Raw genomic sequence first — 23,200 nt, forward strand, 5'->3', positions numbered from 1 at the left:
ATAAAATCACGGTTAAATATCAATACCCATTGCCGTTGCTGACTGATTTGTTTGCTCGCATAAAGGGGGCCAAGTGGTTCTCTAAGATTGATCTCCGTGGGGCGTATAATTTGGTGCGGATCAGGCAGGGGGATGAGTGGAAAACCGCATTTAATACGCCCGAGGGCCACTTTGAGTATTTGGTGATGCCTTTTGGTCTTTCTAATGCCCCTTCAGTCTTCCAGTCCTTTATGCATGATATTTTCCGCGATTTTTTGGATAAATTTATGATAGTGTATCTGGATGATATTCTGATTTTTTCGGATGACTGGGACTCTCATGTCCAGCAAGTCAGGAGGGTTTTTCAGGTTTTGCGGTCTAATTCTTTGTGTGTGAAGGGTTCTAAGTGCGTTTTTGGGGTTCAGAGAATTTCCTTTTTGGGATATATTTTTTCTCCCTCTTCCATTGAGATGGATCCTGTCAAGGTTCAAGCTATTTGTGATTGGACGCAGCCCTCTTCTCTTAAAAGTCTTCAGAAATTTTTGGGCTTTGCCAACTTTTATCGTCGATTTATTGCTGGTTTTTCGGATGTCGTTAAGCCATTGACCGATTTGACTAGACAGGGTGCTGATGTTGCTAATTGGTCCCCTGATGCTGTGGAGGCCTTTCGGGAGCTTAAGCGCCGTTTTTCTTCTGCCCCTGTGTTGCGTCAGCCTGATGTGGCTCTTCCTTTTCAGGTTGAGGTCGACGCTTCTGAGATCGGAGCTGGGGCAGTGTTGTCGCAGAAAAGTTCTGACTGCTCCGTGATGAGGCCTTGTGCCTTCTTTTCCCGTAAATTTTCGCCCGCTGAGCGGAATTATGATGTTGGGAATCGAGAGCTTTTGGCCATGAAGTGGGCGTTTGAGGAGTGGCGCCATTGGCTTGAGGGGGCCAGACATCAGGTGGTGGTATTGACTGACCACAAAAATTTGATTTATCTTGAGACCGCCAGGCGCCTGAATCCTAGACAGGCGCGCTGGTCATTATTTTTTTCTCGGTTTAATTTTGTGGTGTCATACCTACCGGGTTCTAAGAATGTTAAGGCGGATGCCCTTTCTAGGAGTTTTGAGCCTGACTCACCTGGCAACTCTGAGCCCACAGGTATCCTTAGGGATGGAGTTATATTGTCAGCCGTTTCTCCAGACCTGCGGCGGGCCTTGCAGGAGTTTCAGGCGGATAGACCGGATCGTTGTCCGCCTGATAGACTGTTTGTTCCTGATGATTGGACCAGTAGAGTCATCTCTGAGGTGCATTCTTCTGCATTGGCAGGTCATCCTGGAATTTTTGGTACCAGGGATTTGGTGGCAAGATCCTTCTGGTGGCCTTCCCTGTCACGAGATGTGCGAGGCTTTGTGCAGTCTTGTGACGTTTGTGCTCGGGCCAAGCCTTGTTGTTCTCGGGCTAGTGGATTATTGTTGCCCTTGCCTATTCCTAAGAGGCCTTGGACGCACATCTCGATGGATTTTATTTCAGATCTGCCTGTTTCTCAGAAGATGTCTGTCATCTGGGTGGTGTGTGACCGTTTTTCTAAGATGGTCCATTTGGTTCCCCTGCCCAAGTTGCCTTCTTCTTCCGAGTTGGTTCCCCTGTTTTTTCAAAATGTTGTTCGTTTGCATGGTATTCCTGAGAATATCGTTTCTGACAGAGGAACCCAATTTGTGTCTAGATTTTGGCGGGCATTCTGTGCTAAGATGGGCATAGATTTATCTTTTTCGTCTGCTTTTCACCCTCAGACTAATGGCCAGACCGAGCGGACTAATCAGACCCTGGAGACATATCTGAGGTGTTTTGTGTCTGCTGACCAGGATGATTGGGTTGCTTTTTTGCCATTGGCGGAGTTCGCCCTCAATAATCGGGCCAGCTCTGCCACCTTGGTGTCCCCGTTTTTCTGTAATTCGGGGTTCCATCCTCGATTTTCCTCCGGTCAGGTGGAATCCTCGGATTGTCCTGGAGTGGATGCGGTGGTGGAGAGATTGCATCATATCTGGGGGCAGGTGATGGACAATTTGAAGTTGTCCCAGGAGAAGACTCAGCTTTTTGCCAACCGTCACCGTCGTGTTGGTCCTCGGCTTTGTGTTGGAGATTTGGTGTGGTTGTCTTCTCGTTTTGTCCCTATGAGGGTCTCTTCTCCTAAGTTTAAGCCTCGGTTCATCGGTCCGTATAAAATATTGGAGATTCTTAACCCTGTTTCCTTCCGTTTAGACCTCCCTGCATCCTTTTCTATTCATAACGTTTTTCATCGGTCGTTATTGCGCAGGTATGAGGTACCGGTTGTGCCTTCCGTTGAGCCTCCTGCTCCGGTGTTGGTTGAGGGTGAGTTGGAGTACGTTGTGGAGAAAATCCTAGACTCCCGTGTTTCCAGACGGAGACTCCAGTATCTGGTCAAGTGGAAGGGATACGGCCAGGAGGATAATTCTTGGGTCACTGCATCTGATGTTCATGCCTCCGATCTGGTTCGTGCCTTTCATAGGGCCCATCCTGATCGCCCTGGTGGTTCTGGTGAGGGTTCGGTGCCCCCTCCTTGAGGGGGGGGTACTGTTGTGAATTTGGATTCTGGGCTCCCCCGGTGGCTACTGGTGGAATTGAACTTGTGTCATCATCTTCCCTGTTCACCTGTTCTCATCAGATCTGGGTGTCGCTATATAACCTGGCTTCTCTGTTAGTTGCTTGCCGGTCATCAATGTTATCAGAAGCCTCTCTGTGCTTGTTCCTGCTCCCAGACATCAACTAGATAAGTTGGACTTTCGTCCATGTTTGTTTTTGCTTTTTGGTTCCAGTTCACAGCTGCAGTTTCGTTACTGTGTCTGGAAAGCTCTTGTGATCAGGAATTGCCACTCTGGTATTATGAGTTAATGCCAGAGTCCTAAAGTAATTTCTGGATGGTGTTTTGTTAGGGTTTTCTGCTGACCATGAAAGTGTTCTTTCTGTCTTCTGCTATCTAGAAAGCGGACCTCAAATTTGCTAAAACTATTTTCCTGCTGCGTTTGTTATTTCATCTAAAATCACCGCCAATATATGTGGGGGGCCTCTGTCTCCTTTACGGGCATTTCTCTAGAGGTGAGCCAGGTCTTATATTTCCCTCTGCTAGCATTATTTAGTTCTCCGGCCGGCGCTGGGCATATAGGGATAAAAAGTAGGACATGCTACCTGGCTACTTCTAGTTGTGCGGTAGGTTTAATTCATGGTCAGTACAGTTCCCATCTTCCAAGAGCTTGTTCCTATATAGGCTTATGCTATGTTCTCTGGCCATGGAGATCATGACATGTATCACTGCAGCGTGGGGTCTCTGCTGGGAGCGGCGGTGGCTGTGCTGTGGGCCGGCGGCTCCTCTTCTTCAGTGTGGGGCCTCTGTGCTGCTGGGCAGCGGCGGCGGCTTATCTTCAGGCAGTCGGGGCTCCTCCGGTATCTCCTTAAAGCCCGGAGGCCCTGCCGGCAACTCCATCGGTGCAATGCAGTGGCCTCCGGGAACATGGCCGCTGCTTAGATTCAGAGATCTGAATCTGAGCATGCGCCGCCCCCAGCGGCCATTTTCCCGGAGGCCACTGCATAGCAGCAATGGAGCTGTCTCCGGGAAAATGGCCGCTGCTCAGATTCAGATCTCGTCTCCCGAGATCTCGGGACGAGATCTGAATCTGAGCAGCGGCCATGTTCCCGGAGGCCACTGCATTGCACCGATGGAGTTGCCGGCAGGGCCTCCGGGCTTTAAGGAGATACCGGAGGAGCGCCGACTGCCTGAAGATAAGCCGCCGCCCAGCAGCACAGAGGCCCCACACTGAAGAAGAGGAGCCGCCGGCCCACAACAGCACAGAGGCCCCGCACTGAAGAAGAGGAGCCGCCGCCCCACAGCACCCACGCGCCACAATGAGGAGCAGCAGTCGCCGCTCCCAGCAGAGACCCCACGCTGCAGCGATACAATGAGGTAATGGGGGATACTCACTTTCCTGTGAGACGCCCCCTCGTCGTCATCAGGCCCACTCCCCCCCCCCCCCCCCAAAAGGCACAAAAGTCACCGGCCCTATAAGACGACACGGTTTATAAGAAGACCCCCGACTTTTAAGAAGATTTTACATTTTAACTGGAAAAGTTGGGGGGTCGTCTTATACGCCCAGTCGTCTTATACGCCGGAAAATACGGTAAGTCCATTAAGTTCAGGGCAGCGCCTGAATCCACAAATGCCATGACAGAAAAAGATGACAATGAGCAAATCAGGGTCACAGACAGGAGAAACTTAGGCTGTACAGTACTAATGGTAACAGATCTAGCGACCCTCTTAATACGCTTAGTGCAATCAGAGATAGCATGAGCAGAATCCCCACAGTAAAAACACAGCCCATTCTGACGTCTGTATCCCCTCTGTTCCGCTCTAGTCAGAATCCTATTGCATAGGCTCAGGACTCTGTTCAGAGGATGCTGCCATATGGTGCACCACTTTGCGCTCACGCAGGCACCGATCGATCTGAATGGCTAGAGAGATAGATTCGCTCAGACCAACAGGCGTGGGGAACCCCACCATAACATCTTTAAGGGCTTCAGAAAGACCCTTTCTGAAAATTGCTGCCAGAGCGTCCTCATTCCATTTAGTGAGCACAGACCATTTTCTAAATTTCTGGCAGTATAATTCTGCCGCTTCCTGACCCTGACACAGGGCCAACAGTGTTTTCTCAGCATGCTCTACAGAGTTAGGTTCGTCATACAATAATCCAAGCGATTGAAAAAATGCATCTACATTAAGCAATGCCGGATCCCCTGACTCAAGGGAGAATGCCCAGTCCTGAGGGTCACCACACAGCAGAGAAATAACTATTTTAACTTGCTGAGTGGGGTCACCAGAGGAACGGGGTTTCAGAGCAAAAAACAATTTGCGGTTATTTTTAAAGTTCAAAAACTTAGATCTATCCCCGTAAAACAAATCTGGAGTAGGAATTCTAGGCTCTAAGGCCGGAGTCTGAACAACATAATCTTGAATACTCTGTACTCTTGCAGCAAGCTGATCCACACGAGAAAACAACCCCTGAACATCCATGCCCGCATCCAAATCCTGAATCACCCAGAGATTAAGATGAAGGAAAAAGACAAAACAGACTAAAGAAAAAAAAATGTCTCAGAACTCTTTTTCTTTTCCTTCTTTTGAGATGCATTCAGCTCATTTTTGGCCAGTTGTACTGTTATGGTCTGGTGATTAAGGAGCGACATGCGACTAGCTCTGAGCAGGTGGTAACTATACTGACCGCAGTTCCTGATCTTAACAGACACTAGCAGTAGCCGTGGGATGTTCCTGTCACTCCCTGGACACCTCGTCACAGCCGGAGATCTAGCTACCCCTAAAGGTAGAAGCAGGAAAGCTATTTTGCCTCAGAGAAAATCCCCAAAGGATAGGACAGCCCCCCACAAATAATGACTGTGAGAGGAGAAGGAAATGACATACGTAGTATGAAACAAGATTTAGCAATGGAGGCCACTACTAGCTAGAAAGAATTAGTACAGGACAGAACACTGTGCGGTCAGTAATAAAAACTAGAAAAAGTCCACCGCAGAGAAATGCAAAAATCTCCACACCTGAATAAAGGTGTGGAGGGCAAACTCTGCCGCCCAGAGCTTCCAGCTTAGCTGACTAGATACATACTGATAAGCTGGACAAATGAGCAAAACATAGAAAGTGCTAAACAACAAAGTCCACAACAAGTGAACTGCAAAAAGACAAGCAAGGACTTAGCTTTGCTGAAATGGTCAGAGTGACAGGGGAATCCTCAGAGAGCCATGACTCCAAGCTCAACAATTGACAACTGGCATTGAATTAGGGAAAAGGCCAGACTAATATAGCCGAGCCAGAAAGACGATCAGTGAGAACAGCTGCTGATGCTAAATCCAAGAAGCAGCCATACCACTCAAAACCACAGGAGGGAGCCCAAGAGCAGAACTCACAAAAATGCTACTTATAACCACCGGAGGGAGCCCAAGAGCGGAATTCACAACAGGTTCCGTAACACGTAACAGGCGAGTTCATCCTTTACTGAAGCTCTGGCAAGTCCAGGTCCAAGGCAATATCCGATCCATATTCAGAGTCTTGTTTTGAGCAAATCCTTGGGGAGATCATGAAATGAAAACTTCCGTTTCCCAGAATACTTGCGGCCCCTGCTAGCCGACGGCTCCCATGTAGGAGGGACCATGTATATCAGTCCTGCGATCACTCCGAGCCACAGAGGGATCAAGGAGGGATTCAATCTGTTGGTCAGAGAAGCAATGGGTTGCGGCAGTGACAAAGTCCACTGAGGGAACTAGGTACTCTGGGATAAAATGGGATCAGCTACGGAGGGCTCCTGAGCTCATTTAGGGTGACCAGCTTCGGATTGGTCATGCGCCTTTAAGACCAGGGAATACTGGTCGTGTGCCTCTAAGACCAGGGAACACTGGTCATGTGCCTTTAAGACCAGGGAACACTGGTCTTGTGCCTCTAAGACCAGGGAATACTGGACATGCGCTTTTAGGACCAGGTAATACTGGTCATGTGCCTTTAAGACCAGGGAACACTGGTCTTGTGCCTTTAAGACCAGGGAACACTGGTCATACCATGTTGCAGAGTCATTGTGCCCCTTTAATGCAAAGTCGTCGCCCCTGTGTGAGCCGGCCGGGTGGACCAAGATGGCCACCGGGAGTTGCAGAGGTGATAAAATCTCGCAGAGAGCGAGAAGCACCGATTCGGGGGCAGAGCCACAGGCACGAGGGCGGAGCCTCGAGACTTTCATGAATAGGGCCCAAGCCGGGGCCTAAATTTCTGCAGCCGGCGGGAGCGAAACCAGCGGTTGAAGTGACGGACGTTGTAGTGGCCGAGAAAACTGAGCGCTTCCGTGTCAGGCGAGAAATGCCAGAAAAGCGGGCAGAGCCACCTTAGGGCACCATAGTGCGCTTCCGGGGTGCGGCCTACACAACGGCCGAAGCCGGGGGGTTAAATTTTTGCAGCCGGCTGGAACGTTGCCTCAGGGAGGTGGGCCACAGGGAAACCTGAGACTGCCTGTGAGCATGTGAATATCCCGCTGCAGAGGCCCACCGCTGACAGGATCCACAGGATCCCGGCATGGAGCCGCCGCAGATGACTGCAGGTCGGGTATTGCAGCGTGGACGGTGCAGGGATAGAGGGGTAAACTTTAATCCATCATCCCTTTGTTAGGGAGGTGGAGAGGAACCGTCCGCCTCCTTGTACCATCCGCTTTAACAGTGGTGGCTGCTTGGACGCCATAGAGGGGGGCCTCTGTACATCCACAGAGTTCAGTCCCCGGGTGGACAGCGCCAGTTGTCTGGCATTAGGCCTGGCTCCAGGAGAGGATACATGGAGGCGACACTCCATGTGGTCGACTGCTGCTGGTGTCGGAAGATCGGGACTGTGAAGGAACCGTCGCCCCTGAAGTGAGCTCAGGCATGGCTCTCCACGTCACAGGAGAGGGTACGGGTAGGTATACTCGCCGTGCTCACCTGATGATTTGGGGGAGATCGGAACCTTGAAAGGATCCGTCGCCCCCTTCACTCTGTTACTTAAAGGGCCACTGTCGCCCCCCTCCAGCCGTTATAAACTAAAAGAGCCACCTTGTGCAGCAGTAATGCTGCAGTCTAACAAGGTGGCTCTTTTAGTTTATGATTCAGTTATTCCCTCAATAAAGCGTTTTAAAGTTTGTACAAAATAACCTGTCCTCAGACCTGGAGGCGGTCCGAAGCTTCCTCGGTGAATCTCCCAACGGCCGTCACTCATCTCTTCTGGGGATGTGGTCGCCGCCCCGAGCGCTGTTTCTTCTTAAATCCGGCGCCTGTGCTGTGCGTGCCTGGGGCAGGCGCAGTCTTCATTGTCCTTCATCGCTCAGATGCAGGGTGCCTGACTGCGCCTGTGCGGGCAGTGCGGCCACCCTGTTGCTGAATCCCCGCCCCGCACTGTGTTATTCATTATGCACAGTGCGGGGCTGGGGTTCCTGGGCATGCGCACTGCGCTGTTCAGACGCTCCCCCGCCTTCCAGCGGTGCCGTAATATACAGGTTTCCTTGCCAGCGTTTGGAATGAAGCAGCCGCAAATAACGCTGGAAGGCGGGGGAGCTGGGGGAGCGTCTGAGCTGGGGGAGCGTCTGAACAGCGCAGTGCGCATGCCCAGGATCCCCAGCCCCGCACTGTGCATTATGAATAACACTGTGCGGGGCAGGGATTCAGCAACAGGGTGGCCGCACTGCCCGCACAGGCGCAGTCAGGCACCCTGCATCTGACCTATGACGGACAATGAAGACTGCGCCTGCCCCAGGCAGGCACGCACAGCGCAGGCGCCGGATTTAAGAAGAAACAGCGCGCAGGGGGCGGCGACCACATCCCCAGAAGAGATGAGTGACGGCCGTTGGGAGATTCACCGAGGAAGCTTCGGACCGCCTCCAGGTCTGAGGACAGGTTATTTTGTACAAACTTTAAAACGCTTTATTGAGGGAATAACTGAATCATAAACTAAAAGAGCCACCTTGTTAGACTGCAGCATTACTGCTGCACAAGGTGGCTCTTTTAGTTTATAACGGCTGGAGGGGGGCGACAGTGGCCCTTTAAAAAATAAAAATGTACAGAAAAGTAAAAAATAAAATAAAAACGATAGGGTCTGAACCAGACCCATGTGCCTCCTACGGACACTAAGCAAGAACTGGTTAGCTGGGAGCCAGCAGGAGGGTGTATACTGCAGGGGAGGAGCTGAGAGCCAGCAGGAGGGTGTATACTGCAGGGGAGGAGCTGAGAGCCAGCAGGAGGGTGTATACTGCAGGGGAGGAGCTGAGAGCCAGCAGGAGGGTGTATACTGCAGGGGAGGAGCTGAGAGCCAGCAGGAGGGTGTATACTGCAGGGGAGGAGCCGAGAGCCAGCAGGAGGGTGTATACTGCAGGGGAGGAGCTGAGAGCCAGCAGGAGGGTGTATACTGCAGGGGAGGAGCGGAGAGCCAGCAGGAGGGTGTATACTGCAGGGGAGGAGCTGAGAGCCAGCAGGAGGGTGTATACTGCAGGGGAGGAGCTGAGAGCCAGCAGGAGGGTGTATACTGCAGGGGAGGAGCGAACTTTCTGTGTATCACTTAGTGTCAGCCTCCTACTGGCAGCAGCATACACCCACGGGCTGTGTCCCCCAATGAGGCGAAGGAGAAAGTCTGATTTTGAATGGATGCCTAGAAATGTTGGTTCAGCTCTAAAGAAGCCACTTTGCTCTTACAAAAAGGCAAGTATTGTGCACCCTGGCTCTTCCGATACCGAAGGATGGATGATTTCTCTTTGGCTGAAAGATGGAAGATTTTATTGGAACAACCTAGCTCCTCTGCAAAATTAGCAGAAAAATCTCAAGTCTAATAAACATCGGATGATTGAGAAGCCAGAACATAACTATTTTATTAAACCTTTTGTCAACATTAACCAATATAATTTCCAATTAATAAAATAAAAGTAAAGAAAATAAATATATATGACAGCTACAATTTGGTTGCTGCTACTTTTGGCTTTTCCAACTCTGCCAATTTTTTCAAAAACTTCAATTCAAACCAGACACTTGAACAATCCTCAGCCCTGCACAATTTCTACAGGTAGTAAAAACTTAAATTCAAACCAGACACTTGAACAATCCCCAGCCCTGCACAATTTCTACAGGTAGTACAGGAGACTGGACAGAGAATTGTGGGGCTCTCTGTGGATGCTTTGCCCGACCAGGAAGGCCAGCTTGTGGGCGTACTGACACGGTGCTGGAACTCTGATGACACCCTAAGAGGAAAAAAAAAAACAGTGAACAGGCAGGACTCCTGAAGTCCCTTCTCCAGTAATCTCCCAGTAACTACGTACAGGCCAGTTATAGTACTGGTGGCAGAGCTTGTAGGTCAGGCGCTGCATGTGGTCGGGCTTCAGGCCTCCGGTGTCGTACACCACGTTGTAATGTGTGGGGGAGACGGTCCCTTGTCTCACAGACTGGCTGATGATGAAGAAGTCATACCTTGGCGGAAGCAGACAACACGGGCGTTAATGGTTTATAGACGATGGTGTCAGCCATCACTAATCTATCGAGAGCAACCTGGCAACTCTAAGTCCCAAAACAAACACAATAAATACCTTCTGTAAGTAAAAGGCGTAGTGGATATAGAGAACATCGGGTGCTTCGTCAACACCATCCCGAACTCGGGCACACTGACGTTGCTGGGATGGCTTTCACTTTTCTTTTATAAAATCAGTGTTTATTAAATACCCAGTGTTATCCATATGCACGATTGCTTCTACTTACAGCAGGATATTTTCTGTCTTTGTTCTGTATTGATGGCCCGTGTGAACATGCTCCTAGCTTCCATACATACTGACTTGTACTCCATTTCTTTCAGTTTAACCTGACAACTATGGAAACTCAGGAAAGTCCGTGAACAATGGATTTGGCTAAGCTTTTTGTGGTTGCCCTAAAGTCCATGCCTCCTCTGAGCAAGTTCTGTTCCGGAGACTTTACAGAAGAAGTATGGATTAATTGCTGAGAGCATCGGTCAGATCGCTGCTGGTCACTTTATTAAAGGGGATGTCCAGTATATGTTATATTAAGATTGGGCCCAAAGGTGTCTTAAAGTTCAAAAAGATACAAGAGCCCCACCACTTCTTTGTAACGCTGCCTGTGTCCTCCCATCCCTGAGAGTCTCCGCACTTCTTCCAGCAAGGAACACAAAGTGACCGCTGCAGCCAGTTAGTGATGACTGATGCCCTTCAGCGATCACATTCTGTCTCAGCAGGAAGAGGATTGATCTGTATCACAGAGGAATGTCAGGGGTCCGGTAGGGGGCTTTTTTTCATTTAAGACCCCCCCATTGGCTAATTTTTTTTTTACATGTAATAGACAACCCCTTTAAGATACTGAGCACACTATGTTTGAGCCTCCCGACCAAGGAGCCCATAGGAACAGAGATCTATGGAAATATTTAAAACGTCGGGGGGTTTACAGTAAAATACCTCCTAGTGTCCACTTTCCCTTGATCTGGATTAAAGGGGGTGTCTGAAATCAGAAACCAGCGCTACTCTTTTTATGTGGCAGTGTCTGGTATTGCAGCTCATCCTCATTTACTTGACTGCCAGACATCTCCCAGTGTGGGGTCTGAAGTAAGGTGGGGGTCTCCCAGGAGTCACACTTCAGACATTACTAGTCCTCCCTCCATACTTATTCTGGGCACATATGTACTAACCATTCAGGTCTGGTGACTTCACTATCAACGATTGTTCCCGGTGGTGGATTCTGGAGCCGGCCGCCCATATTGGCAAAGAATCTGGCATTTATTCTTTTCTTCACCACCACCACGGTTAGTCTTGGGCTAAAAAAACAAAACAAAAAAAAATTTCTTTGATTGATGAGAAGCATCTACAAAAACCAAAAACACAGCAGAAGTGAGCAGAGCGGCTCCCATTAACTTGCCAATGTGATAATGGACGTCCTCCTAAAACTGATCTAATGGGAACGATGGCAACTACAAACCGGCTTCTTAAAGAGGAATTCCATCATTGGATTTTGTTTTGTTGCTGTTCAACATGATTCTTCAGGTCAGTACAATTATGGTGATAGCAAACTTGTAAGGTTTTTTATGTATACTTTAGTGGTTAAAAACTGGGTATTTTTGTGTACTCACCGTAAAATCCTTTTCTCCGAGCCAATCATTGGGGGACACAGACCATGGGTGTATGCTTCTGCCACTAGGAGGCCGACACCAAGTTAATACAAAGAAAGTTAGCTTCTCCCCTGCAGTATACACCCTCGTGCTGGCTCCCAGAGAACCAGTTCAGTGCAAAAGCAGTAGGAGAACATTAATAATACATAAGAGTACAACAACATGTCAAAAAAAGGAACAAGCACAAGCCATTAGGCTAACAGGTTGGGTGCTGTGTCCCCCAATGAGTGGCTCGGGGAAAAGGATTTTATGGTGAGTACACAAAAACCTCTGTTTCTCCTTAGCCTAGTTGGGGGATACAGGACCATGGAACGTCCCAAAGCAGTCACTGGGTGGGAAACAACAACCGAAAACATCAGGCTTCACGTAACAACTGTCTAGATGTGTGCCACCACAGCCTGCAGAATTTTTCCCCGCATACTAGTAATAATCTTTATATAGCGCCAACATATTCTGCAGCGCTTTACAGCTTAACAGTTTCAAACACAACAGTCATAAGTAACAACATTAACAATACAATAATTAAGCAAATCAGCCAAAGTTTGAGTATGACCATTATAGTGCTTCGAGAAAGTATGTAAGCTGGATCAAGTTGCGGCTTTACAGACCTGCTCCACCAATGCCGAATGGCCCAAGAAGCACCCACTGACCGAGCGGAGTGTGCTCTGATGCCCGTTGGGATAGGCTTATCTCTGATGCTGTAGGACTCCTGAATGGTGGAACGTATCCATGTAGCCATCATGGCCTTCGAAACGGCTAGACCCTTCCTGTGACCCTCAGGAACACGAACAAGAAATCCGACCTTTGGAAGGACACCATCCTCGAGATATACCTTCTCAGAGCTCTGACTACATCCAGAGTATGGAAAGCCTTTTCCACCATGTGGACTGGAGTCGGACAAAATGAAAGAAGAACAGCGTCCTCATTAAGTTGAAAGGATGAGACAACCTTGGGCAAAAAGGATGGGGACGGCCTGAGGACAACCTTGTCCAGATGGAAAATAAGGAAAGGCGCCCGACAGGACAGAGCAGCCAGCTCCGAAACCCGCCTTACTGATGTGATTGAAACAAGAAAAACAACTTCCAGGATAGCAAGGTGAGCAAAATGTCCTGAAGCGGTTCAAAAGGAGCTTCCTGTAAGACTAAAAGGACAAAGTTAAGGTCCCAAAGGTCTAAAGGCATGCGATAGGGGGGGGGGAAGCACATGTGTAACCCCCTAAATGAACGTCTTCACCTGAGGTATTGTTGCAATCCTTCGTTGGAATAAGACCGATAAGGCGGATATCTTGCCCTTGAGCGAGCCGAGCGCCAGGCCTGAGTCCAGGCTGGTCTGTAGGAGCTCCAAAATGGTGGGAATAGAGAAGATGAGGGGGAAGACGTCCATGAGCCTTGCACCAAGCAAAACATGTCTTCCAGGTACGGTGATAAATGTGTACCGACGCAGGCTTACAAGCACTGATCATTGTGGACGTGACCCGTTGTGAAAAACCAGCCTGGGCTAGAATCCAGGATTCATCGGCCAAGTCGTTAAACACAGGGCCGCCATGTTCTGGTGGTAAATCAGTCCCTGGGAGAGCAGATCTGAACGAACCAGCAGTTGCCAGGGTACATCGGCGACTAGGCACACCAAATCTGCGAAACACAACCGGCATGGCCAATCCGAAGCGACCAGGATCACTGGAACCCCTTCCGCCTTGAACTTCCAGATGACTCTCGGAAGAAGCGGCAGCGGGGGAAAAACGTACAGAAAACGGAACTGGCACCACAAAAGAACCAGAGCACCCGCTCCTATGGCTCTTGGAACTCAAGACAGAGCTAAAAACCTGGAGACTTTGACGTTCAGTCTGGACACCATCAGATCCACATCCGGGGTCCCCCAAAAAAGACAGATATGTTGGAAGTTCCCACTCCCCCGAGGCGAGACCCTGGCGGCTGAGGAAGTCTGCCGCCCAGTTTTCCAAGCCTGGTGTGTGCACTGCTGAGAATGCAAGTTACTACACACATGGCCTCCCTGCTGCAGGTATCCCCTTGATGCTTGATGTATGCCACAGCCGTGGTGTTGTCCGATCGAATTCGGATTGGGTGACCAGCTAGGAGATAATGAAACTGCAGTAGCGCTAGCCATATCGCTCGGATTTCCAAGACATTGATTGGCAGTTTCGATTACTGAGATGACCAGCGGACCTGAGCGATGTGGTGACAAAAAAACTGCTCCCCAGCCCAGAAGACTGGCATCAGTAGTCACCACTAGCCATTGGACCGGCAAAAAGGACTTTCCCTGGTTGAGGGAAGAACTCAATGTCCACCATCTGAGAGTTTGCCTGACCCGCGGGGATAGGCGGCACCGGAAGTCGAGGAAGAAAGGGTTCCTGTCCCAAGCGGCTAGAAGAGCATGCTGTAGGGGCCGGAGGTGCATCTGTGCGAAAGGAACCGCTTCCAATGCTGCCACCATTTTCTAGAGTACCCTCATCGCAAAGGGGATGGAATGAGGGGATAACTGAAAAAGTGTGGGGGCTCCTTGCTGAAGGGCTAGGACCTTGTCTTGAGGGAGAATCACCAACCCTCGCGAGGTGTCCAGGATCATGCCTAAAAAGGGGATATCTGCTGAGCTGGAACGGGGGAAGACTTGGCTAAGTTTATCAGCCAACCTAGACGAGAAAGAGTATCTCAAGTGATACGAACGGACTCCGTGCAGTCGTGGAAAGACGGACCCTTGACCAAGAGTTCGTCCAGACAGGGCAGGACGACCAGGCCCCGAGAGTGCAGAATGGACATGACAGCCGCCCTGTGAAAACCCTGGGAGTAGTAGCGAGGCCGAAGGGCAAGGCTGTGAATTGAAAATGCAGTTCGCGAATGGTGAAACGCAGGAACTTTTGGGGGTGGGGGAATCGGGATGTCCAGATAAGCATATCGAATAATTGATGGATGCTAGAAACTCCCCTTTTTCACTTGAGGTTATGACCGAACGAAGAGACTCCATGTGGAAATGATGGACCTTGACAAACTTGTTTAGAAGTTTGAGGTCTACTATGGGTCTCATTTTTCCGTCCTTTCTTGGGACAACTACCGTATATACTCGAGTATAAGCCGAGATTTTCAGCCCAAATTTTTGGGCTGAAAGTGCCCCTCTCGGCTTATACTCGAGTCACGGTCAGCGGGTGAGGGGGAGAGAGGATTGTCGCATACTCACCTAGTCCCGGTGCTCCTGACGCTGTCCCTGCGTGTCACACTGTCGTCGGGTGCCGCAGCTCTTCCCCTGTTCAGCAGTCACGTGGGACCGCTCATTAAAGTTATGAATATGGACTCCACTCCCATAGGGTTGGAGCCGCATATTCATTTCTCTAATCAGCGGTGCCAGTGACCGCTGACAGAGGAAGAGGCTGCGGCACCCGAAGACAGTGTGACAGGCAGGGACAGCGTCAGGAGCGCCGGGACTAGGTGAGTATTTTATATTCACCTGTCCACGTTCCAACCGCCGGGCGCCGCTCTGTCTTCCCGTCCTCTGGCTCTGACTGTTCAGGTCAGAGGGCGCGATGACGCATATAGTGTGTGCGCCGCCCTCTGCCTGAACAGTCAGTGCAGAGAGACGCCGGGACGGGACGCTGAGGAGCTGCAAGCAAGAGAGGTGAGTATGTGTTTTTTTTTTTTTTTATTGCAGCAGCAGCGTTATATATGGCACAGATTTATATGGCACATCTATGGGGCAACAATGAACAGTGCAGAGCATATATGGCACAGCTTTATAATGAGCATCTATGGGGCAATAATGAACAGTGCAGAGCATATAAGGCACAGCTTTATTAGGTGCATCTGTGGGGCCATAATGAACAGTGCAGAGCATTATATATGGCACAGCTTTATAAGGAGCATCTATGGGGCAATAATGAACAGTGCAGAGCATATAGGGCACAGCCTAATAAGGAGCATCTATGGGGCAATAATGAACAGTGCAGAGCATATATGGCACAGCTTTATAAGGAGCATCTATGGGGCAATAATGAACAGTGCAGAGCATATAAGGCACAGCTTTATAAGGAGCATCTATGGGGCAATAATGAACAGTGCAGAGCATATAAGGCACAGCTTTATAAGGAGCATCTATGGGGCCATAATGAACGCTATAGAGCATATATGGCACAGCTTTATAAGGAACATCTATGGGGCCATAATGAACAGTGCAGAGCATTGTATATGGCACAGCTTTATATGGAGCATCTATGGGGCCATAATGAATGGTGCAGAGCATTGCATATGGCACAGCTTTATATGGAGCATCTATGGGGCCATAATGAACAGTGCAGAGCATTCTATATGGCACAGCTATATATGGAGCATCTATGGGGCAATAATCAACGGTATGGAGCATTATATATGGCACAGCTTTATATGGAACCTCCTTTGGGGCAATAATGAACGGTATGGAGCATCTATTTTTATTTTTGAAATTCACCGGTAGCTGCTGTATTTTCCACCCTAGGCTTATACTCGAGTCAATAAGTTTTCCCATTTTTTTGTGGCAAAATTAGGGGGGTCGGCTCATACTCGGGTCGGCTTATACTTGAGTATATACGGTAATAGGTTGGAGTAGAATCCCTCAAACCTTTTGTTTTCCGGCACCGGAACAATGACGCCATTGCGGCGCAAAGAGTCTATGGCTCGGGAAAGAGTCTTTGCCCTTGTTGCTGGAAGTTGGGAAGGAAAGAAACGAGTCGGGGGATTCGAAGAAAAATCTATTTTGTATCCGGAACACACCAGGTCTGTGACCCATTCGTCGTGAACGACAGAGCCAAACCTGGTGAAACAGAAGTAGGTGACCGCTTACCTTGCTGGTGTCGACTGGATAAACCCATGAGTCATTGGGAGGAAAATCTGTGGGACCTAGTTCCCTTAAATCCAGACTGTTTGGTCTGGCCCTTCCATTGCTGATTGGATGCCTGGGGTCCTCTGTGTGAGGAGAGCGTCCTGATCCTGAAGAGGTAGTGGGATTGGACCAATCTGGATTGGCAAGAAAAGATCGGAAAAGGATTTGTTGTTGACGCCGAAAAGGACGCCTAAGCCTCTGCTGGGGAAGAAATTTGCTCTTTCCTCCGGTACCATCAGAGATAAGCTGATCCAGTTTCTTTCCAAACAAACACCCACACTAGTAAGGAAGAGATGTCAGACTTTTTTGATGCAGAATCTGCCTTCCATTCTCTGAGCCATAAAGATATTCTGATCATGATGGCATTTGCCGCCGATAGAGTCGCACAGTTGGCCACATCCAAAGAAGCGTGTACCATGTAATTTCCTGCCTGAGAAATATGGCTAGCCAGCTGCGCTGCTCCTGGAGGAAGATTACTGCTCTGAATAGAATTAGCCAAGGTCTCCGACAAAGAAACCATTGCTTTACCTACCCACACGGCAGCGAAGGAAGGATATAGAGCCGCACCTGAGACATCGAAGACAGATCGAGCCAAATTTTCTACCTGGTAGCCTGTGGGATTTTTAATAGATGATCCGTCCGGCAGGGATAGAAGGGTTTTGGATGCCAGGTGAGAGACTGGCAGGTCTACTGCAGGGGACTCGGCCCAATCCTTTCTGAGATCTGCTGAGAAAGGGTACTTCGCCTCAAGCGGTTTTTGTCTTGTAAAGCACTTATCCGGTCCCTCCCTGTGTAGATTAACTATATCCCGAAACTCCGGGTGAATGGTTAATGGTCTATGAGGACGCTTAGCTTATTTGAAGCACACAGCGTGATCCGGCACAGAGCTGGAGTCTTCATCAACCTCCAGATTTTGGTTGACGGCCTCAGAGAATCAACAGTCCTCTGAAAGTCTGGCGAAACGGGATCTAAGGAGACGTCCAATTCATACTCAGAATAGAGTTCACTACCAACATCTGTTGAGGGAGAACGAGAAATGGAGCTCAGAGACGCCATGGCACGTGAGTGTACGCGAGACGTACTGCGGATCAATTTCCTAGACGCTTGTACATTTCTAGATTGTGTGCTGCCCCTGCTAGCCCGAGAAAAAAAAAAAATCCTCCTCCAAGATGGCGCCATCTGTGCATGTGCAGTGGCAGCTATCGGATCTCCTCTACAGACACAAATAGATGCTACTGCGCAGGTGCCATTTCAAAATGGATTTTTTTTTGAGGGATCAGTGATCTGTCAGCAGTCTGCATTATGAATACCTAATCAGAGCACCACATGAAGCCCCCACAGACCACCCCTGGGCACGAGCAGATCATTCACTCAAAACTGAAAATGAAGATTCCACAACAACCACAAGACGGATTCCATCACCAGCGGCACTTTAAGCCCCTTCCTGGGTCCCTGTAAGGACACAAGGAACGGTCTTTCCTCCAGGCCTCTGTAACAGACAGTTATCTTCTAAAAAATACCAGAACGAGGGTGCCACCCTAGATCGAGAAAATAATTTTTCATATAGAACTAACAAATACGGCTACATAGCATGGAATATGATAGTAATAGTGGTGATGATAATAATAATAATACTAGTAGTACCGCTATGTAGTGTGATAGTATCTGTTAAGGGAGCAAGACTGCCCTTCACTATTAATTGGGAAAATTAGCCAAAGAAAAAAACCAAGAAAAAAACCAGAGTAGTTAATATAAAATCATGAAAATTTTATTAAGTAATAATACATCACATTTATAACATGAATAGAGCAAATGCAATAGAAAATAATATTTAAAATGTATAAAGGGCGCACCTAACCATTAGAAATTCTATATTTAGTAGTTGCCACATATAAAGTGCAAAAGACGTGGTAAAAAATAGTAAAAAAAATATAAATGTATAAAAAATAATTTAATAACCACTAATGGGCACCGCTGACAGTGATCTCATGCAGAAAATGCTAGTGTGCAAACATGCAAATTGCCTCTGCTGAAAAAAACACGACTTAACTCTATAGCGCCACCTATTGGACGTAGCGATCCTACAAGTCACAATCAACCCTTTAACGAGTCGTGCAATATGACTTAGGATAAAAGCCAAATCAGTATCTCAATTCGCAGACACGGTGTTTCGGTCTGTTGGCCCTCGTCCTCTTTTTTTCAGCAGAGGCAATTTGCATATATAAATTCCCAGAGGAGCATTGCACGGCGAATAAGCCTCCTTACCTTGACAAGCCAGCTGGTATGTCACTCTCCATAAGGAGAAACGTTACCCCTTAGACCCCAGTGTGCAAACAGTGTGCAAGCCAAAGTGCATATGCAAGAGAGTTGAAATAGTAATTAGGCTGAACTGTACAAAAATACCACTAGGTGTCGCTGTTGATAACAGAAAGTGTTGGCACACGGGAAAAGAGATCGATAAGAAAACATAATGCGGTCATGATAGACATGTACTTACTAGGGTTGAGCGACTTTTATTTTTATAGGATCGGGTCGGGTTTCACGAAACCCGACGAGTGAAATCAGCCGATCATATAAAAAAGTCGGGGTCGGCCCGAAACACGAAACCCAATGCAGTGCAATGGGATACTATGGTTCCCAGGGTCTGAAGGAGAGGAAACTCTCCTTCAGGCCCTGGGATCCATATTAATGTGTAAAATAAAGAATTAAAATAAAAAATATTGATATACTCACCTCTCCGACGCAGCCTGCACCTTACCGAGGGAACCAGCAGCCTTCTTTGCTTAAAATGCGCGCGTGAATGGCCTTAGATGACGTCACGGCTTCTGATTGGTCACGGCCGCCCATGTGACCGCCACGCGACCAATCACAAGCCGTGACGTAATTCTCAGGTCCTAAATTCCTAATTCTAGGAATTTAGGACCTGAGAATTACGTCACGGCTTGTGATTGGTAGGAATTTAGGACCTGAGAATTACGTCACGGCTTGTGATTGGTCGCGTGGCGGTCACATGGGCGGCCGCGACCAATCAGAAGCCGTGACGTCATCTAAGGCCATTCACGCGCTCATTTTAAGCAAAGAAGGCTGCCGGTTACCAGCGGTAAGGTCCAGGCTGCGTCGGAGAGGTGAGTATATCAATATTTTTTATTTTAATTCTTTATTTTACACGTAAATGTGGATTCCGATACTGATTTCCGATATCGCAAACATATCGGAACTCGGTATCGGAATTCTGATACCAGATTCAGAAGATCGCCGACCTCATGGCCGACCCCACACAGGGGTCGGGTCGGGTTTCATGAAACCCGACTTTGCCAAAAGTCGGCGACTTCTGAAAATGGCCGACCCGTTTCGCTCAACCCTAGTACTTACTATGCTCTTAAGAGCCCGGTTTCCTGGATGGCGCCCTCCCCAACGCGCGTTTCGGCACGCTGCCTTCGTCAGGCGCCATCCAGGAAACCGGGATCTTAAGAGCATAGTAAGTACATGTCTATCATGACCGCATTATGTTTTCTTATTACTATCAATCTCTTTTCCCGTGTGCCAACACTTGCTGTTATCAACAGCGACACCTAGTGGTATTTTTGTACAGTTCAGCCTAATTACTATTTCAACTCTCTTGCATATGTACTTTGGCTTGCACACTGTTTGCACACTAGCATTTTCCGCATGAGATCACTGTGTCAGCGGTGCCCATTAGTGGTTATCACATTTTTTATGCATTTATATTTTTTTTTACAATTTTTTACCACGTCTTTTGCACGTTATATGTGGCAACTACTAAATATAGAATTTCTAATGGTTAGGTGCGCCCTTTATACATTTTAAATATTATTTTCTATTGCATTTGCTCTATACAGGTTATAAATGTGATGTATTATTACTTAATAAAATTTTCATGATTTTATATTAACTACTGTGGACTTTTTGATTGGGTTTTTTTTCCTCTGTTTTTTCTTTAGATATCTTCTAACTATACATCTTTTAACATCTGGAGTTTGAAGTTTCTCTTCCTTCTGATTATTTAGACTATAGAAGGATGATGGAACAACGCTCTCCTTCCTTTTTAAAAAAAAAACAAACAAAAAAAAACAGTAGAGAAATTTGGTGCCGCTGTAATCGTCCGGAGAATCTTATTGTCAGGTCATTTCACTGCACATGGTACTTTGTAAAACAAACAAACAAACAAAAAATGAAACCTACAAAACTATGGCAGAATTTTTTTTTTCCCACCATTTCCCCCCCCACTAGGAATTATTTTCCGATTCATCAGTACATTTTATGGTAAAATGAATGGCGTCATTCAACACTACAACTCATCCCGCAATGAACAAGTCCTCGTACGGATATATTGATGGAGAAATTAAAAAAAGGGTTTTGTTTGTTTTTTTAATACTAAAAGTACAAAAATTAAAATTGTGTCAGGAACCATAAGGGTTTGGGGCCACCTCTGCCGCACCTGTAATTCTGTTTAGCAGACTTGATGCAATCAATGAACTGTGGGATCTCGTAGTTCACTAAGGTCTTGAGCTGCCCGTCGCCTACTCCGTCTCTGTAGATGATGATGCGCTGCGGCAGGTTTCCTTCGTTAGTCTTGGTCCATGCGTGCAGCGCCGCTAGAGAAAGAGAAAGGACATAAAGAAAAGACAGAAAAAAGTCATCATGACATCGTGACACCAGTAAATAAGGCCGCCCACAGGCGCACTGAAATTCTGCTATAGGCCACAGACATCGGATCGGTGGGGATCAGACACCCCTGCATCAGATGTGTGCAGCGCCGTACACCGTGTAGTGGCCGCTCTCAGTACTGCAGCTCCGATCACATTTCATACAGCTGCAGTACCAAGAATGGCCACTACATGGTGTACGGATACAGCTGCGAACAGAACCTGCACCAGTCTATGAGACACAAATCTCAGCACAGTTACCTGGTGTCGGCGATAAACAAAGGGGAGATTTGTCCCCCACTATTTTATCAGCCATGGCACTTCTCGGAGAAGCTGGGGGAGCAGGCAGATTTACTAAAACATGGCAGAAATTGTAGCACAAATCTACGCCGAGGTCTCCTACACCAGACTCCCCTTCTATACAGTGAAAATCCATCCAGATGTTTGTTCTGCACATTTGGAACTTTTTATTATATTTTTTACCTTGCATACAAACTTTTAGGCCATCGACAATCTCTTGTCTCTGATCCTGGACGACGCATCGGGAAAACCAGCTAAAATAGAAAGGTCAGAGGTTACTTAGGGCTCATTCAGAATAAGGCCGCCATCTCATAGGCTGCTATGGGCCTACAAGACATCAGGGGCACAATGGCATCAGTGCCGGCCCACTCTGGGGTGCGGGGCTGAGGGGCGCGGAGGCTGTAGACCGTGGGGGCAATCAGGTTATTCTGGGGGCTGCGGTACAATTGTGGCTGTATACGGAGGGGCATTTAGTTTATTCTGGGGGCTGTGGTACAATGGTGGCTGTATCCAGAGGGGCAATCAGTTTGTTCTGGTGGCTGTATCCGGAGGGGCAGTCAGTTTATTCTGGGGGCTGCGTACAATGGTGGCTGTAGACCGTAGGGGCAATTAGTTTTTTCTTGGGGCTGCAGTACAATGGGGGCTGTATCTGGAGGGGGCGCTCAGGGTCCTTGCTCCAGTTCTCTGCATTAGCCGGAGTGAAGAGCCAGCAATCTATGAGGAACCCGGACGTGGCAGATACATTACCGAGTCATTTGCTTGTTCGTGCTCGCGACAAAGCCAGCAATAGATCTCCTCCCCTGCAGGGTGTCGTGGTAGCAATCAATCCCAATAATTATTGCTTTATCCAGCTGAGAAAAAAAAAAAAAAAGCCACATTCACTGGTGTGGTGAAATATGTGTAATATATATTATATATATATATATATATATATATATATATATATATATATATATATATATATATATATATAATCTTGAGAAAGGCTCAGATGGAGCCGAAACGTCGCCCAGAACAGTGGGTTGATTAAACCTTCCACATTTACATTGAAGAAATTGAACTTTTATTTTGAAAATATATTGGTCAGCGACCAGCTGATTGGTCAGCGACGGGCACAGTCCGGCCGTGAATTCGCCCCTCCATACTCCCCTCCAGTCAGCGCTCACACAGGGTTAATGGCTGCATTACACCGTGTTATGCCGCTGTGTAACGCAGTCCATTAACACTGCTATTAACCCTGTGTGCCTATGCAGCTTCAATAGTAAAAAGATCTAATCTTGAAAATAATAAAAAAAATTATATACTCACCTTCTGGCGCCTTTGCCGCTCCTCACGACGCTCCGGGCCATGCACTGCGCTCTCGCGAGATGATGACGTAGCCGTCTCGTGAGACCGCTACGTCATCATCTCGCGAGACCACAATGCATTCTTGGGACTGGAGGGTCGCGAGGAGCATCGCTAAACGCCTGGCCTGGATCCGGGGGCCGCCGGAAGGTGAGTATATAACTATTTTTTATTTTAATTCTTTTTTTTTTTTTTTTTAAACAGGGATGTGGTGCCCACATTGCTATATACTACTTGGCTGTGGTGTATTTCTCTGCTGTATTTGTGCATCATGAATCGTGGTATGTGTTAAAGAGGGGGGCCCACAGACTCTTTCGCCCGGGGCTCTCAAAAACCTGGAGCC

The 23,200-nt window shown here is 48.1% G+C and overlaps 1 protein-coding gene across 1 annotated transcript in view; it reads right to left on the reverse strand.

Moving 5' to 3' along the window:
• Positions 1 to 9,373: 9,373 nt before the first annotated feature.
• The window catches only part of LOC143786214 (piwi-like protein 1), a 97,477-nt gene continuing 83,650 nt past the window's right edge, over positions 9,374 to 23,200 (reverse strand). Inside the window, exons 12-17 of the mRNA XM_077275502.1 lie at positions 22,261 to 22,364; positions 21,697 to 21,767; positions 21,006 to 21,162; positions 11,210 to 11,335; positions 9,843 to 9,990; positions 9,374 to 9,764 (exon numbers count right to left, since the gene is read on the reverse strand). Of these exons, the coding sequence (XP_077131617.1) occupies positions 9,648 to 9,764; positions 9,843 to 9,990; positions 11,210 to 11,335; positions 21,006 to 21,162; positions 21,697 to 21,767; positions 22,261 to 22,364 (723 nt within the window). The 3' untranslated portion in view covers positions 9,374 to 9,647. The remainder of the gene's footprint in view (positions 9,765 to 9,842; positions 9,991 to 11,209; positions 11,336 to 21,005; positions 21,163 to 21,696; positions 21,768 to 22,260; positions 22,365 to 23,200) is intronic.

The sequence above is a fragment of the Ranitomeya variabilis genome, chromosome 7, assembly GCF_051348905.1.
Source record: "Ranitomeya variabilis isolate aRanVar5 chromosome 7, aRanVar5.hap1, whole genome shotgun sequence".
Classification (NCBI taxonomy): Eukaryota; Metazoa; Chordata; class Amphibia; order Anura; family Dendrobatidae; genus Ranitomeya; species Ranitomeya variabilis.